The sequence below is a fragment of the Sciurus carolinensis genome, chromosome 5, assembly GCF_902686445.1.
Source record: "Sciurus carolinensis chromosome 5, mSciCar1.2, whole genome shotgun sequence".
Lineage (NCBI taxonomy): Eukaryota > Metazoa > Chordata > Mammalia > Rodentia > Sciuridae > Sciurus > Sciurus carolinensis.
In genome coordinates this window covers 42676447-42694996 of record NC_062217.1, presented here as the reverse complement: position 1 = coordinate 42694996, position 18550 = coordinate 42676447, and the positions used below count along the sequence as shown (strand labels likewise).

Below are 18550 nucleotides of genomic sequence, written 5' to 3'. Positions count from 1 at the left end.
TTTACTTAAGTATTAATCATCAGGGCTGAGACTATTGATGAACAGGAATCTCCAAAACTGTGAGCCAAAACAAACCTTTTCTCTTTTTATAAGTTGATTATCTCAGGCATTTTGTTATGGTGATGCAAAGCTAACACAGTAATCAAGCTGAACTAACACAGCAACCATTAAAGAAACTTAAAAAACAAAAAGAAATAAATATCTGTCTATAAAAAAAAAAGAACCAAGCCAAGAAGTTTTCAATTTTAATATACTGATATTTCAAAGCTCATGAGATTTTATTGCACATGAGAAAAAATTTTAAAATTCTCCAAGGGCAAAATATATTTTCAATGAAAAAGTAAAGAAGTCTGAATTTAAGGGGAGGGATATATATTCAAGTTCAATACTAAAGATACATAAGAGGTTCCCAAATACAGCTGTAAATCCAATGCAATTTTGGTCAAAATCCTCATAGAATTCTCTCAGGAACTTGATGATCTGATCCTAAAATGTACATGGAAAAGCAGAGGCTTCAAAGTAGCCAAAACAAACCTGGAAAAGAAGTCTAACATACTGGGCTTGCAAGACTTTATATTCAGAGTTAAAGAAAGCACTACAGGTTGGTATTAGGTGCAAGAAAGGACACATTTAGTGATGGAAGGGAAAGGGTAGCCCAGTCATTTTGTTTTCCTAGATATGTGACAACTCAGTATTTGACAAAATGGTACTGTGGATCCAGAGGGAAAGGAGAGACTTTTCAATAAATGTTGCTGAGACATTTGCTCATCTTCACTGAAAAAGTATAAAATTAGATTTCTGCTAGCATATGTCACCATCATTCACAAAGATCATTTACCAAGATCATTTCCAATAGCATTAAAAATTTAAGTATGACAACCAAAACTCTGAAGCTTTTAGAAGCAAGTACAGGAGACTACCTATGATTTCATGGCATATGGGAAAAGATACTTTGAACAAACCACAGAAATGCAAACAGTAAAGCAGAGTTTCATGAATTTGATCTAAGAGAGTTATTTCTACAAATACAAGATACCATCAATGAAATTAAAACAACAAATCATGTATTGAAATATGTCAATGCTTATGAAAAGTTGAAGCATGTATATCTTCCACAAATCAATAAGAAAAGAGAAAACCCAGATAAAAGTGAGTAATGGGAATATGCAATTAATTCCTGAATGATACAGATAGGAGATAAGAATGTTAAGCTCACAGTAATCAAGGAATCACAATGTGAAATAGGAACAATAGTTTTTTTTTTTTAACCTACCTGTCTCATCAACATTTCAAAGATGGATATTGTGTTGGCTTTCTATGCCTGAAAACAGGGCTGTTGGGTACCATTGGTGGTAACTGTAAACTGCTAAAAGCTTCTTGGACAGCAATTTGAGAGTTTATTACTTACCCCTTAAACAGCAATTTAAATCTTAGGATTCTGCCTTATGGAAGTAGTTACTTGCAGACACAAAGTTTGTTACAGGGATGCAGCCTAAATGTGCATCACAAAGAGAGTGGTAAGATAAATTATGGCCTATCCAAACTATCGAAAGTGGTGATGCTACTAGTTGGAATGAAGTAAAACAAAATATATCAATTTGGAAAGTTGTCTAAGAAACTATACATAACACTTTCATTTAAGAAAAGTAATATTGTTTTACACATGCATATACTTCATTGTTTGACTCTTTTAGCATTTAACTTTTTTTGTTGTTGGTACCAGGGATTGAAACGAGGGATGCTTAACCACAGAGCCACAGTCACAGTCCTATTTATTTATTTTAATTTTGAGACAGGGTCTTGCTAAGTTACCTAAGGCCTCACTAAGTTGCTAAGACTTGCCTCAAATTTGTGATTCTGCTGCCTCAGCCTCCCAATCCACTGGGATTACAGGCAGGGGTCATAGCACCCTGCAGCATATAATTTCTCACTTGAGTATAAGTGTCACTGCTAGATGGTAAGCTCAATGAAGAGAAGGGTTGTATATTATAGTACTTTGGATCTCGCAAGGCATCAAGTGTGTTTACTTTGGTAGAAATTTATTACATGTTGACTTGATGTTTCTCCATTTCAGCACATCCAGGTGTGAATGGTGTCTTGGTCCCAAGTATGGTGAAGGTTTTCGTATCATCCAATCCTACAATATTTTTGGAGCAGCAGAGCTTCCTGTCATGTTTCATGTCTGTTCTCTTTCCTGTTATCGGAAAATAAAGGAAAGCGGTTTTGTTTGGGAAAGTAGTGTTTATGATAATACAGACTAAAATTTGGAGTGAGCAAGAAGGATAATACAGTGGTTTACCATTCCCTCTGTAAAGGCAGGTAAAGTTTATGTATTAGAAATTCCAGGTTCTGACAGGAGTGTCTTCTCAGATGAATTCTCTCTGTAATCCTAATTTCTTGTCAAAGTAAGTGATTGTTAGGAAATTGTTGCAGAATAATTTTACTCAAAAAAGATTAGTAAAGGCCTTTGGATTTCAACAAAGACTTAGAAAATTTCTCTCATAGCCTGTTTACTATAAAAAAGAAAAATGCTCCTGTGCTTTGCAAAAATAATTGTGCATTTGGTCATTTCATGCATCCTTAGTAAGTGATAAGGTAGCGTTTCAAAGGCATTCCTGAAGTTTGTGCTGCATATGGCTTCAATGTTGTGCAACCCAAATTCTCATTGTTTGTGTATTTCTTTGGAAATCTGTCCAGTGCCAATCATCTCAATTGTGGTTTGCTTTCTCGAATAAAGGATGAATTCTAGACTGGTTTTTAGTTGTTTGAATTCATTTCCCAAGCTCTTAGAAAACTGGTACAATCTCCAATGGTTACCTTTTCTTGCGATGCTAAGATTGGTCCAATTCCCCAGGTCAGCCCTACATCTACCAAGGCTTTCAGTGATAATCTGACAAGATAAAAAGAGAACAAACAAGATTGCATTACAAAGCAACATACAGCTAGGGTAAAACTTGAAGCTTTAAGAATTCTTGGTAAGAGGAAACTCGGAAAGCATTTTGATATAACAATCTTATATGGCATTGAATTGTTTCATGTATGACATGTTTTTTACCTGCAGTTAATTTAAATCTAAAATATGGTTCATTGAATTTAATGACACTAAATGATCTAAATTCATACAGATATCATTAGAGAATGTCAGAAAATACACAGTAGGTTGGGTTTGTGCATATCATTGAATACTATTTAAATTAAAGGTAAATTAATGAAGCAAAATATTTTTTCTGACAACTGAATTAAATAAATCGAGATGCCTATATTCTTTTCCTTGAAATTCAGTTGATTTTAAGCAGAAAATAGGCAAACTTTGCCTGAGGAGCACAAACTGCATTCTCCAGCAAAATAAATTATATATACCATATCACACATGTAATCCATAAGGGAATATTTATACCATGATAACAAATTAATTCATTAACTCATCATATACAACCAGGCATGGTGGTGTATGCTTTTAATCTTAGACACTCAGGAAGTCGAGGCAGGAGGACTGCAATTTCCAAACCAGTCTCATCAGCTTAGTGAGGTCCTAAGAAACTTAGCAAGACCCTGTCTCAAGATAAAAAATAAAGAAGGCTGAGGATGTAGCTAAGTGGTATCGTGCCACTGGGTTCAATACCCAATACTTTCCACAAAAGTACTTGTAGTGTGATTTTCAACATTTTCAACATTTCAACATAAAGTCTCCACCACCAAGTGAAAGTCAGACAGTAATTTTGACATGTGTTGGTGTGCATTCTTACATTTATGAAATGTATTGCTGTTTTTAAAATGAGATTGCCTAGCCAGACCTGGTAGCATAAACCTGTAATCCCAGCAAATCAGAAGGCTGAGGCAGGAGGATCACAAGTTTGAGGTTTGAGTCTAGCCTGGGCATCTTATCAAGGCCCTGTCTTAGAATTAAAAATAGAAAGAACTGGGGATGTGGCTCAGTGATAGAGTTCCCCTGGGTTCAATCCCCAATACCAGAGACAGAGAGAGAGAGAGAGAGAGAGAGAGAGAGAAATGATACCTTGCCTTATACCACATCTCCAATTCTAGACCTAAAGGTTCAAATTGAAAATATAAATATAAAGAAATAAATAGGAACTTTAAAAAATCAGAATGACAAGTAACTTTTTAACCAGGAATTGAAACTACAATGAAAAGACAAACAGATTTACTATGTAAAAAATAAAATAAAATGTCTGTATGGCCAAAACCACCATAAATAAAATTACAAGACAAGCCACACTAGGGACTATAACTATAATATATATGACCAAGAAGATGTAGGCTATTAGCCAAAGAATCATGATTATAAACTACAGAAACTCACTTGAACTGGTTGAAACAACAAAATAAGAAAAATCACATATATTCATTTGTGCACGTGTCTGCAGGTACAGCTGATTCAGGAGTTCAAACTGTGTCATCAAGGCATTATATATTTTTCTATCTACTCTATCTCCTTTCATCAGTCTATCCTCCTGTAATATTTTCAAGTTTCCCTCATAGCCAGATAATAAGGATGGCTACTGATAATCCCAGGTTCATGTACTCAGAATCTCAGGAACCTCAGAGAAAAGCACGTCATCTATCACAACTGTTAACGTAAAATATATTAGGGACGATTTTCATTGGCTCAGCGTGGGTTACATAACCACATATAAACAAGTCATTATAGCTTCATGGATGGAACCCTCTGATTGACTGGGCTTGAATCACATGCCTATATCAGGAACTGGGAAAGGCAGGATTAGCACCTCCCCAAACAAAAGAAATAGATTCTCCATAAGATAGAGGAGTTCTGGAAATGAAAATTGGGGAAAGGAAAAGTATTTGGGGTCCCTAAAATCCAGAACTGTCAGAGACTTTTAACCTTAATATGCAATAAACTGTTACAAGTAATGAAAGGAACTTTAAAAGATTAAATATTTAAATAGCTATAATGACTAAAATTAAATGTATTTTTATCACAACAATTCTAAGAATTTTCTTCTCAAAAATACTTGCACATGTATGCAAAGACACAGTCGAGGATATTCACCATGAGATTATTTACATAGTGAAAAACTGAAAACTAAGTTTTCATCAATAGAAAATGGGTTAAAAATGGTAAATCCACACACAGCAATATCATTCAGTCATCTAAAAATATTACTCTGTTTTTCCTGACATGGAAAGATGTCTATCAAATGTGTATGTTTTGAAAATTATCTACTAGGTAATATAATCACATAATTTAAAATGGGCAAAAGAGCATAACATAAAAATTCTTTCTTTAACTGAAAACCTTCCTCTATTTCCCTCTCAGAGGTAACTACTGAGATAAATTCTTTTGTATTCTTTCAGGATAGCTTATGTACATGAAAGCTAATATAAATGTATTTATTTCCTATTTATATAATATTATCCTAAAATATATTCTGCTCTGTACCTTTCCATTCAACATTATGTCATTGAGGTAGTTCCTTATCAGTACATTATTAGCTTTTGTTTTTTTATAGCTGCATATTATTCCATTTAGTAACATATGCAGTTTATTTCAACAGTTTACAACTAATGAAATTTTAACTTTTTTTTTTTTGTACTGGAGATTAAACCCAGTGGCACTTTACCACTGAGCTACATCCCCAGTCCTTTTTATTTTTTATTTCTTAGTTGCTGAAGCTGGTCTTGAACTTGCAATCCTTTGGTCTCAGCTTCCTGAGTTGCTGGGATCACAGGCATGAGCCACCAAGCCCAGCTTGATGTGGGATTTTTTTTTTTTATGTGAAGAAGATCTTAAACTTTAAGATATAAAATGTATTCAGTTATTCTTTATGTTCTTAGTTTTTATTACTAAACTTAGCAAGTCCATCCTTACTCCCCAGATTACATAAATGTTTACCTGTATTTCATGTACTTTGCATTTTAAGCATTGACTCACTCAGAATTTTTTAGTATGGTGAGGCATTCAAATCTTTCTAGAATGCTGGGAAGTCGTGCCCTCAGTCATTATCTACTCAATCTTTATACCATCAACTTGAGATACCTGCATTTATGATACATTAAATTCTTGCATGGTTAGGTCTTTTTTTTTCTTTCACCTTCTATCCTGTTCCATAAACTTGTCTATTTAATAGGCAATACTGCTCTGTTTTAAAAGAAACTACATCCTCAAAATATCTGGATTATCAATTCTAATTCATTGCTTTTTTGTGCAAATCTTTTTTTACTATTCTTATGCCTTTCTTTTCCTATAATAATCATTATCATCTTTGAAATTACTTTATCTCTCTTTCCCCCACAAGCTCACTATTTTAGATTTTGGTTAGAACTACTTTAGTTCGAAGGGAGTTGACATCCACAAGATGGAGTCTTCCCATTCAGGAACACACTGTGCAACTTCATTTGTGTAATAAAAATGATGGTGATAATCCAGCCAGCAAGGCATTCCATTCTGTATAATTCAGACTGTTTGCAGTGAAAACAATGGTCAGCAGTTTTTGGTCTGCATCTTATTTCAGAGTTATAACTATGAATATAATTGCTTAGGCACTTTCTCAAAAAGTGCTGTACAGCTCCATAGAACTTAGTGCCTTGCTCTGGAAGGCTGGGTGCCATTCTGTTGTCTCCCTGCTTTGTTCTCTTGGCCAGCATCAGGTTTCTCCATGGAATCAGCATTCTCAGCTGACTGTGGTGGCAGGCAAGGAGTAGGCATGGAGGTGTAGGGTGTTGTCCTGGAGAAGAGAAGCTTCTAGAGGAGGATCCAAGGAATTCCCAGAGGGGAAGGAGAATCTAACTCAGGACCAGCTGGGTGGTTGGCATACATGACAGAATTTCATCATGAGCCAGACAAAAGGCATAGTAGGAAGTAGATACATGTTCAAGGGAGAATGTGGGCTATTTTGAGGGTGAGAAGCCCCTCCTTGGGTTTGGGGTCCAATATTTATAGAAGGTTGTCGTCAGGGGCCAGACTGGAGGTGGAACTGGGGTGGAGCTGCACAATTTCATGCCAGTTTCCCTGTGCTTTTGTATTTTCCTCATTTTACAAGGGCAGGGGCCAAAGCCATGTTGCCCATTGCTCAAGATTTACAACTGGGCTTCTTTCTGCCTCTCGATGGCTCTTGGATGTTTTCTTTAAGACTCAGTATGTCTCTGTCTTTATCCTAAATCACTATCTCATTCTAAGCCCTCTTTGCTAGGGACTGTTGTTTCATGCTTGGAACCTAAGGGAAGAACTAGGTAACATCCCTTGTACATGGGCAGCAGGCACCCACGAGGAGCCCTCTGGTGTCATGGTTGAACTCTAACCCACCCACAGAGACAGTGCTTTGTTTTTACATATCTGACTTCATGCATCCTGACCCTGAGCCTTTACTCTGACAATCTGATTCCCACAAATTGCCTTTCCTACTATACTTCCAGAGAGATGATTTGAAGATATTATCTGGTGTCACTGCCTACCATAGATAGGCAAGTAAGGATGGGGAAGAACCAGTCCTCAACCAAGGCCACCAGAACATTCTCCAGCCCAGGCTGGCACAGCAGCCATGAGGCTCCTGTGAGTTCAGGAGGTCAGGCATTAAGTCCTGCAGTCTGCTTGCACAAGAGGGCCACATGAATTGCCCATTCCATAGTACTGACCATGATCTCTCTGGGCCCATGACTCTTCTCCACTAGTGCCCCATTGCGGAGCACCATACATGGGCTGCAAATAAAACCAGGCTTGGTTGAGCCATCAGACACGGGAATCTGGTTCTCAGGACCTGGCAATCATGAAATATTGTTCCAGATTGCCTGGAGTATGTGGTTTCTGTGCAGAGTGGCTCACCACTGGAATTTGCAGGCCCTAGATGTGTCCATGACCTGCAAAAGCGAAATGGCCTGCTTAACTCCCCCCCATCCTGTTTCTCACCCAAGAAGCTCCTCCTGGTCCCCCTTTGATCTGTACCTCTATAAATAAACCAGGCTCAGGCTCCTCCATGTTGTTAGAGCCAGATCCTTTAGCATGGCTCAACTCGTCTAGCCCCCTGATTCAAAAGATAATTGTCTCTTGTGTTTTTTTTCTATTAAATACATTTCTTAGTGATTAATTTACAGCCAGCCCATCCCTCCAACAGGAACCCTTTCCCTCACCCACACGGGATGTGCGGCGAGACCCCATCCTTCCCAAACTTTTCTCTCTTCTTGATTCTCAACAGAGTAGGTTGACCCCCCAGTTGGAAAGCCTCATTCAAGGTCACTTATACACATGGAGTTCTTTAAGTGAGTGGACAACTCAACCTGAGCAGTTGCCACAGGATACAGAGGAGAGGGGATGGGAGTTGATTCTTTCCCCTCCCAGAACCCTTACTTCCAGGGTCCTCACTTCCAATAAAGAAAAACAATGGTCAGATGATTTGCACAATGTTCCTCAGAGCATTATAGGGCTGATAAAGCACCTGGTGCAAGGCTAGTCTCAGAGCAGGGACTCAAAATGGCAGCTCTTATTTTAAATATGAGGACTGGTGTCTGCTCAGGCCAAGCCAAGTCTCTCTTTTCCTACACTATGATAGCTGTCTTCAAGGGCATTATGGTTTGTTTCTTTAAATAGATTTTTAGACATACATTTCTCCAATTTTTTTCTATTTAAATGATAACACAAAGACCTTTCCCAATAATGGAATGTCATTGAGGACCCTGTGACTTTTTCACTTATTGTTTGCATTTCATTTGGGGGGAAGGGGAAGGCTGTAGTGACCATTGGCAGAATTGATTCCTCTTTCTATTTTCTCCGAGTTGTGCTTAGTTAAGCACTTCTAATCTTTCAATAGGATTACTTTGGCTACCGAGCAATGCAAATGTTGCAAAGGCAATTAATCTCAGAAATCCATACATCCACAGGAGTGCCAATTCATCTTGACTACCTCTTTTCTAGCATATTAGCAAGTTCTGTTTTTCACCAATAATAAATGCTACGTGTTTGATCAGAAAACAGTTGTTGGTGACATATGTGTAGTGGAATCAAAATGTAAGGGGACAAATAGATGAGGATGGGGAGAACACAAGGTTAAGAGAATAATTCTATAAAATGAGCCCTGTACTGACTCCCCACATGCTTTCTTTGCAATCTGCCTGCAGCCCCACCAGGCCTGAGGGGACAGGAAATGTCACATTCATCAACAAACTGAGGCAGGAGGTGGAAGGTACTGAATGATGGGAGTTGAGAAGAGGAGGGCTGGTTACCAAAGAAAAGACAATGGGTCTCTAACCATTAACCTCTGGATCACACTTCCCAGCTCAACCTCCTGTACATCCCAACACAAGCAATTACCCTGTGCTGCTCCTTCCTGCCCCTAGTCATCAGGAGAAGAAAGAAAACATGCAGGAGTCTGGGGGCTTATAAAAGAGCAAGATATCCCCCCTCCCGCAGGCCTCTAGCTCCAGGCCCACTTCTCTCTGGAGAAGTCTGTCTCTGTCCCTTTCTTAAGTAAAACTTGCTTTCTACCATTGCCTTGGCATTTCTCAGGTGTTTTATCTTCAACACTGGGGACAGTGGACCCGTTCCCAATTTCCAAGAGCAGTATCAAAAGGGTTCCTTCAGGGTGCCCTTTTGCTGCATACCTCTGGGGATACCAAGAGATTAGTTGATTTGTAGTAGAAGAAAGAACATAAATAATAACCATATTGAGTAAAACTTTCAAACTAGTGTTCCCCAGAGATCACATTTTGTCAGCTTAGTTCAATTTACCAGTGATCACTGAGCATCTACTGAATGCCTGGCACTATGCTAGGCCCTTTGGAAAAGTTATCATGGGGAATGTCCTATGACAGAGGTGTGCCCATCACGCCATAGGACACAGATCCACAGCACAGAGCCAATTCTGGGGACTCAAGGAAGACTTCCTAGGACACATTATTCCCACCAAATAAAAGTGTTTCTGTTATAAAATGTATGCAGAGAATTGCAGGAGATAAAACTAGAGAAACAGGGCCAGGGACATAGGATTCTCACATGCCATGGTGAAGAGTGTCATCAGCTGTTAAGGAGTCAGGACAAGGTGATTAAGAGAAGAATAATACAATGGATATGTTGTTAAAAAGCTCAGGTGTGAGATCATGCAAGGAGGTTTAGAGGTGACTTTATCGGGTTATGAGAGCCTTAACCTAACCAGTGAATTAATCCCTTGATAGGGATTAACAGTGGTAACTGAAAGCACATAGAGGGTGGCTGGAAGAGGCGGGTCATTGGAGGCCTGCCCTAGGGGTATATATTTTGTAGTGGGGAGGAGTTCTTGCTCTCTCTCTCTCTGCTTCCTGGTGCCATGTCTTCAGCTGCTTTCCTCTGCCACACTCTTCCGCCATGATGTTCTGCCATCCAAAGCCCTGAGAAATGGAGCTGGCCTCCTTTGGACTGGGAGCTCTGAAACCATAAGCTCCCAGATATAATTTTCCTCCTCTAATTGTTCTTGTCAGGTCTTTTGGTCAAAGAGCAAAAAAGCTGACTAAAACATACATACTCTAAATAGACGGGTCTGATACATGTACAGAAGAAGTTTAGAGAAGATGTTTAAGGCATGATGGTAGTGGTAAGGAGAATTTCCAAGAAATTATTGGAATATAAATTTGGCCAGTTGGGTGCTGAACATGAGGGAAGGGGGACAATTCCCTCTAGAATAATTCCCTCCATACATATTTTATGGGAGGAAGAAATATGAAAAAAAAAATTTGTGCATCAATTCACCAAGCCTATATCATCACCATAAAAAGGTAGTTTATACTACATACTGCAAAATTGTATGTTGGTTTTAATTCACATTCCATTCTCTTGGGGCTACTGAGGTAGAGTCGAGGCTACTTTATGCAAATGTGACTTTTTTTTTAAAAAAATCAAGATTTGCCAAACAAACAAAAAAGAGAAAATTTTCTTTATAAAAAGGATTCTGTTTTATGAAATAAACCTTCATATGACATCTTCAAACTGTCAGCTCGAAATATGAATTAATATCCTGCTCCACAGAAACTTATCTATTTTCTAAAATCAGTATGTACATACTTTCAAATTGGTTTATTTTTTTTTCCCAAAAAATTTTAGAGGAAGGTCAGTATTTTCTAGAATTCATTAATTTATTCAGTTAGTAAATATTTACTGACTTCCTGTTCTATGCCAGACTGTCTTACATGCTTTAGTAACTGCAGTAAATTACACAGACAAAAAATCCTATCCACATGGAATTTCCATTTTAATGGATTGCCCCTTCTTTTACCTTTTTAAAGATAAGTTATGGTATTTTCTATTCTGTTGACTAATATGGTATCTTCTAGTACAGTGTTTTGCACATAGCAAGCACCTTCTATATATTTATTTAATTGATTAAATTCTCAAAATAGCAGAAAGTGACTCCAATAATATATTGCATAAATGACTTCCCAATTTCAAATATTCTGATCTATTGTCAGATTCAGATAAGATGCCAGACTGTCTATTCTCATTTTGTGAAATACATTCAGGTATATGGTCACAATGTTAAACTTGTTTATTAGGAGAAAAAGTCATGAGGATTTGAATACTTTTTCTTTGTTCACTTAATCTGTCATCAAATAGTATATTGCTGCATCACTTCAAACTCTTACATATCAGTATAAACCAGGTTATATTCCCACATTTTAAAATTTTGCAAAGCACTTTCCTCTCCTAACATAAAGGAGGACTTCTAAAGCCATTGCTTTTCTAACATTACCTGTGTGGCAAAGAACTCTTATTACCCACAATATCTCCTTTTTCTCTTTCCTCCTTAAGAGAAGAATCCTGATTTTGCTAATACTAGAGGCACAATTGCCCCCTTGTCTGAGTTGCTACTTTTCTTGAGCTCTCTTGAAGCTACAGATCTGGTCAGTAAGACATGAACAAAAGTGTTGGGGTAAACTCCAAGAAGGCTGTTGAAGAGATGACTGATTTGAGAGAAAACCTTTGTGGTCTTTGATCTTCCCTTCTGCCTAGAATGTAGACAGGATGACCAGAGTTTCAGCAGCCATTTTGGGCCATGAGTTTACCTTGCAAAGAGAAGTAGGAGCCTGGGTCCCAATGACGCTATGAAACCAAAACTGGATCAGGAATTGCCTACCTTATATATGAGAAATAAATCAAATTCTGAGCTTGCCTTAGCCACTAATATTTTTTTTAAAATATATCCATCCAAATCATCCTAATTAACATAATTTGATGTAGATGCTAATCAGCTGTACCAGGGAAGAATCAGATTCCCTCTAATAGAGGGAGTTAGCTCACTTCTTTTTCTTTTTAAAGATTTTCTTAACTACCTTTTAAATTTAGTCAGGCTTGTATGCAGCACTGGGAAAAAGGCTAAGCAAACTGATTTGCCTATTATCCACTCAGAGGCAGACAGCCAGGTCCTCCCACCTCACCACCAAAGCTGCTCTATAGGACACACTGGCAGGAAAATCAATGACTTCTAGTCAGATTATTTTCCTTTTTTGTACCTCTGTATACACCAATTTTTTTTAAGGTCATAAATCAGCAAGCCAGGAAAACCTGGGGACAGCATGTCAAATCCAGTTTGTTACTGAGTCTTCCAACATCCACTAGGATGGCAGATTTTTAGCCTCACATTAGCATACTGCTCAGCTCACTGCAGACATTCCTAATCAATCCTAACACTCTTGCCTTCTAGGCCCTGACCTGCCTCTGAATCTTTGTCAATATAACATTTACATGTTAGTACTGTACAAATGTATTTGATACCAACTCTGATCAGATTACTAAGCTATCGTTGGTACTGGCTAGCATCTGTAGCAAAATGGGATTCTCAAAACTGGAAGGGAAGAGACTGGCTATTGATCTAAGGTGGAGAAAGGAGGCAGAACAGATCAGGTGCACATTACAGACCATAGACAGGGAAAAAGACGTGTGAGCTTTCCTTTGAGGCAGGTGGACAAAGCTTTGAGCTGGGGATTCTGGTGAAAGGGTTCTATTTGGTGAGCTCGACTCTGTACTTGGGAGTGGGGTTGAATGACTGCAACAGGATCTACTGAAGGAGCAGGGCTTAAGAGAGGGGGTGGAAAGTAGCAATTAAAGTAAGCATCACCCGATAGTGGGAGCTGAAATGGCATATTCCAAGTGGGTATATGACCCACCAAGAAACCCACAAAATTGCCTAGAGCATCTATTAAGCTCCAATGGCCCAATGCCAGATCATGAAATGCCAGTGACACAAGACTGTGCCAGTTTCCTCTAATCTTCTTTGCCTCTGGGGCACCACCCTGAAACGCTCAGAAACTGTGTCCAGTCACTGGGTGAGTAAAGAAGGACCGAGGGTAAAGGGGTGGGGGATGACAGGTACAGCTGATCACAGCTGTTGCTAAACCAAGGTCCAGGCTGCTCGTCACTCGAAAACCAATACTCAGTAGACAAGAGTTGGGAAGGAAGTCAGTTTTATTCAAGGGCTGGCTCTGAGAAGATGAAGCGATATTCTTCTCAAAGCTCCATCCTAGGGAACTTGGGGGCACAAAGGACTTTTACAGGGAGAAAAAGGAGAAGCAGAGCAAGAAAACTGTGCTGAGCAGGGTCCAGTACAAAGGGCACTGGTGCTGGCCACTTTGAGAGAAATGGTAATGGAAGAGACTGGTGATTGGTCTAAGATGGCCAAACAAAGAGAGAGGAGACAGTTGTGTTCCATTTTACAGCCTGGTTTTAATGCAGGTAAGAAAATTCTAGAGAGCCTTTCTTCATCCACTGAATTATGCAGCATGCAAACAAGAATAACAGCAAGAAAAAAAAAACAAAACAGCATATTTTAGGGGTCTGGTTCTCTGAGACCCAATAGATCTACTAGAGATTCCACTGAATGCAGGAAAGCATCACCTGATGGTGGGGCCAGCAGTGAAAGATTCTTTGTGGGGGTGCAAAACTCTCCAAGAAACCCACGAAATTGCTCAGAACATCCACCTAGCCCAAATAGCACAATGCCAGATCACAAAATCTTGAAAGAGGTATTAAAGACCAGCAGAGAACCACCTTATTCCATGCACTCTCTGGGTCCTTCTTGCTCAAAAAAAAACATCCACACTCCCTTCACCCCCCAGGATCATTATGACCTACAGATAATACATGAGCCCAGGGTATTGGAAACACCTGTCCCTCTTGAGAGAATTCCAACCATCTATACCTGAAAATTGAGAAGGATGTTTCCTGATACCTTCAGCATGAGAAGAATCAGGATCTATTCATTCTGCCACATGAACTTTGAAATGTCTCCCCACTCCCCGCCAACACCATGTCAGAAGCAACTCACTGAATTTTTCGGATCACTGGGAAAAATCTAAACCAGTTAAATTTTTACTGTGTTTTTTGAACAAAGAAAACTGATGTTAGAAAATTCTGCAGAAACCAGACACGTCTCCAGGATACTATTATGAATACATTTCCCTTAAGTTAAAACTTCATGGAGTCAACTGTCATATTCCTCAGGAACTCAGACAAACCACTTACCATAATTGCAAAAGGTTTAATAAGAACCATAGGTTTATGTGAAACTGTAAAAATAATAGATAATAGTCAGTTTTATTTCCTTCTTTTACTTTTCTCTAGCTCAATTTCATATAGCTTATGGGTGGTATAAATTTTTTCTACTAAAAAGAAATGCACACTAATTGTTCTTTGTGATCCCTAGGTCACTCTTTTGTCATACACTTTTAATTTGAGTGAGGTACTAAAATGCTACTAAAATGCAAGTATTACCCAAGTAATTTATAGTAATGCAAAATTTGGCTCAAGAAGCCGATCGATAGTCTCCATAAGGCCTAGACCAGATACAGAGAGAGTCGCAAAAAGTCATTATCTAATTGGAAATCTCTGCCAGGGCACCAGATCTCATATTGACCTCAACTGAACATTCTCTTCACCCAGAAAGCAAAAAATAGATAGTCCTTGAAATAGCTTCAGACAAGGGCATTTCTTTGTAACATCATGCATCATAGAAAAGAATTGCCTAATTGGGACTTCCCACTTTCATTTTCCTTTCCTGTTTGGCAATGCACCAAGAAAAAAGATCCAAAATGATCAACAGTATTTTTTTGTTGTTGTTGTTAAATTTCAAAGTATCCCTGTATTTAGATTCCACCTAAATTCATTCCTTTATCATAACAGAGGTGTCTGTCGTCATAACCATTGGCTCTAAAGCCTTGCCTCTCACTTCATACAGAGCAAATGGAGTTAGAGATATTTATAATTCTCCCTGGACACAGAATTAAAGATAAATAAACATAAAAGAAACATGAAAAGAATATGACTTAAACATAAAGGGATGCTGTTAAGTACTATCTAAGGGTCTAGATTTTGCTCAATTTGACAAGACCCTTGTCCCAGGCACAGCACAGAGAGTTCCTCCAAGAATACTAGGACTCCCTCAGAATACACACCACTTTAAGGTTTACAGGTATCCTGGAGAGTTGTGACAAGTTATCCATATTGGGTACCTGTACAGAAACATCATGGCATTGCTAGGGGTCACCCCTGCTGGACACCCAGATTGTGAGGCACAGGGTCAGGTGAAGCCCAGGTGGGTCCTGTCTAGAGATTGCAGGAGGAGGGAGGCAGGTGCCCACATGTGTGAATGCTGTGATGGACAGGCCATTCAAGGCAGCTTCTGGGCACAGAGGAGGGAGCCTGCATAAATTAACTGTCAGTTTACCTCCCAGTCCAGATCCCTGTCTGCACTTCCAATTCTGTCACATCCCAGGTCACTGGGTCTCCTTCCTCTCTCTTCTCTGTGGGCTCCTATTGCACACCCTGTTTACCACCTTCTCCAACAGCTGTATTCTCCCCACCCACAGCAGCACTTGCTCATCTAAACCACAGCCCAATCACTGCCAGCCAGTAGCCAGCTGGATCCTCTTCCCTCAAGAACCTGTAATGTCAACAGGCATGGTGGTGCACACCTGTAATCCCAGTGGCTTGGGAGGCTGAGGCAGGAGGCTTGGGAGTTCAAAACCAGCCTCAGCAACTTGAGGCCCTGAGTCACTCAGTGATACTCTGTCTCAAAAGAAAAAAAATATGTTATATATATATATATATATGTATATATAAAGGGAGTTGGGGATATAATTCAGTGACTGAGTGCTTCCAGGTTTAATCCCCACACACAAAATCAGTGAGGTTCCACCTTCAAAGCCCTTTGAAATCCTTCAGGGATCCAGATCTTAGTTCCACAATAGTACACACTGGAAGATTGATACCCACACTTCACTCACATCTCCAGGTAACTGAATGTTCCTTAGACTATTCCAGAAAAATACTGTGTGGTTTTATGTCAAAGAAGTTCTTAATTTTTTATGACAGTATCTTTGAAATAAATAATCACCTCCAATTTACATAAGTCCAGACATCCTTCCAGGTCTATTCAAGAACTGAATGGAAGTGAGTGGGGGGGGGAGGCTCAAACACAGTCAAGGCTCTTTTCCCCAAATAGGTTTTAGGTTGTCTCCAGCATAGGGAGTTACCAAAACCCTATATTTCTATGCCACATTGCTGTAATAAGTTTTGTCTGGAAAGGTTTTTATTTTTTCATCAATAATTGTGCCTAACAATTGTTGAGCACACACACAGTATGCTAGTTGTTCATCACGTATTTCTGACATCACTCTATGAAATACTTCCTCCAGAAGGATCGCAAGTTCAAGGCCAGTCTCAGCAACTAAGTAAGGCCCTAAGCAACTTAGTGAGACCTTAAGCAAATTAGCAAGACCCTGTGCCCAAATAAAATTAAAAAGGGGCTGAGGATGTGGCTCAGTGGTTAAGCCCCTCTGAGTTCAATCCCCAATGCTCCCCCTAACCCTCCAAAAACAAAAAAATAAATAAATTAATTAATTAAAAAAAATTCTGGGAAAACTGTGCTTCCAATAGGATACATACCCAGCAGGTGACATCTTCATCCTTACTGCCCCACACTCACAAAAACGTCAAAGATCAACTTTCACAACACCTACTCACTCAAGATAGGGAAATAGGATCTTATTGTGATTATTTTAATTCTTTGTTTTAAATTCCTTGTTTTTCTGATGGTTTAATTATGTGATCCTTTTGAATTTGGAAGGGAGCAAATGTGGCACAGATTCTAAATATAAAGAATAAGCACTTTATTATTTTATCTGAAATTGGTCTTGGGTTGTTTCACTTAAAAAAAAAGAAAGAAAAGAAAAAAAAAATCATTCAAAAAGAGAAAGCTAAAAGTATCCGCTTTCCCGCACTTTCATGGCTTGTTCCAGAAAAAGGAACAGCTTCTTTACTCTGAGGAACCAGAAAGAAGTTTGCCCGGTTCCTTCCTCTTCTTTTCAGCTAGAGCTTCAGGCTCAGGCATGTGATCCAGAGAAGCTGAGAGCGACAGACAGACGCAGTGACGCGAAGCACGTGGGTCTGCGTGCGGGAGAATTAGTTTCAGCCCCACTGCGCTTTTTCTCCTCTCAACATAAACTCAAGGCCAGTGGTCGTCATGGTATTGTGTCACTGCGCGCTGAGGCTTCTATGTACTTAGACTATATGTGCTGATGGTACATCCAGGGTCCCACCCCTAACTAAGCTCAGAATGAGGAAGCAGGTCACCAGAGGCGGCGCCTCCTGCCGCAGTGCCTTTCACACCGCGTCAGAGTTGCATCAGACCGGATGCTGGGTGTAGCGAAGAGCCCAGACCACAAACCGTCTGCCTCTACCTCCAGGCTCCGTGGCACCTCGGGTCACTCGTCCCTCTACCCTTTTCTGGCACACCGCAGAAGGACTGTGCTTTCTGAAAAGAATACGGCTCTACCTAAAAGTGGTGATCGAGTGAAAGAAAAAAAAAAAAAAAATCAGATTACCAGCTATTTTAGAGAATATTGGAATTCCCATGTGCAATGACACCAAATGCAAACCATTGTTTTGGACTCATTACTGGAGGAGTTCCCAGAGAGAGGGAACTCGAATCAGGGCAGGCGGGGTCCTTGGCCTAACTGTCCAAAGAGAATTTCAGCGGGTGCCAGAGACACAGATTTACTTAGGAAAGCAGATGCACATTCAAGAAGAGGGTCATCTTGAGAGTGAGAAACTTGTGGGGTAAAGCAAGGAGTACTTATTCAAGGGAGAATAAGGTTCATCTCCAGAGGGAGAGACAGCAACTGGTTGGTTTGGGGAGTTGATATATATCGAGGGAGGGTAGCCAGGGGCTGGACCCTAGTAGTCGTCCCGGGGAGTTACACAATTTCTTGCCAGTTTCTCTAGAACTCATTCATTGCCCTCCTGTTACTTTTTGCAGGCAAGAGCATGGGTCAAGGGTGTGGGATAAGGACATAGACTGGGTTGCTCCCTAGGCTTGGGTCCCCTTTCAAAGCTGCATTCTAAGGGCTCAAGGGTGCTTCTCTTTTGAGACTCAGTCTGTCTTTGTTTTACTCTACCCCCAAATTCCTATCTCAGACCTGGCTGCATCCAAAACAGATGAAAAGAATAGAAACTACACCCCAGAAATAAGCAGGTTTCCTGCTTTGACTAGCATGTGCTAAAGGAGCAAGAATACCATGGCAAGATGTGTCCTCAAAAAGCTGTATCTTCCAAAAG

At 39.5% G+C, this 18550-nt stretch overlaps 1 protein-coding gene across 1 annotated transcript in view; it reads left to right on the top strand.

Moving 5' to 3' along the window:
• Positions 1-17789, top strand: part of Lrrc63 (leucine rich repeat containing 63) — a 55247-nt gene extending 37458 nt beyond the window's left edge. The window contains exons 9-11 of the mRNA XM_047554299.1: positions 2075-2225; positions 17303-17459; positions 17680-17789. Of these exons, the coding sequence (XP_047410255.1) occupies positions 2075-2225; positions 17303-17459; positions 17680-17789 (418 nt within the window). The remainder of the gene's footprint in view (positions 1-2074; positions 2226-17302; positions 17460-17679) is intronic.
• The last annotated feature ends 761 nt before the right edge of the window (positions 17790-18550 follow it).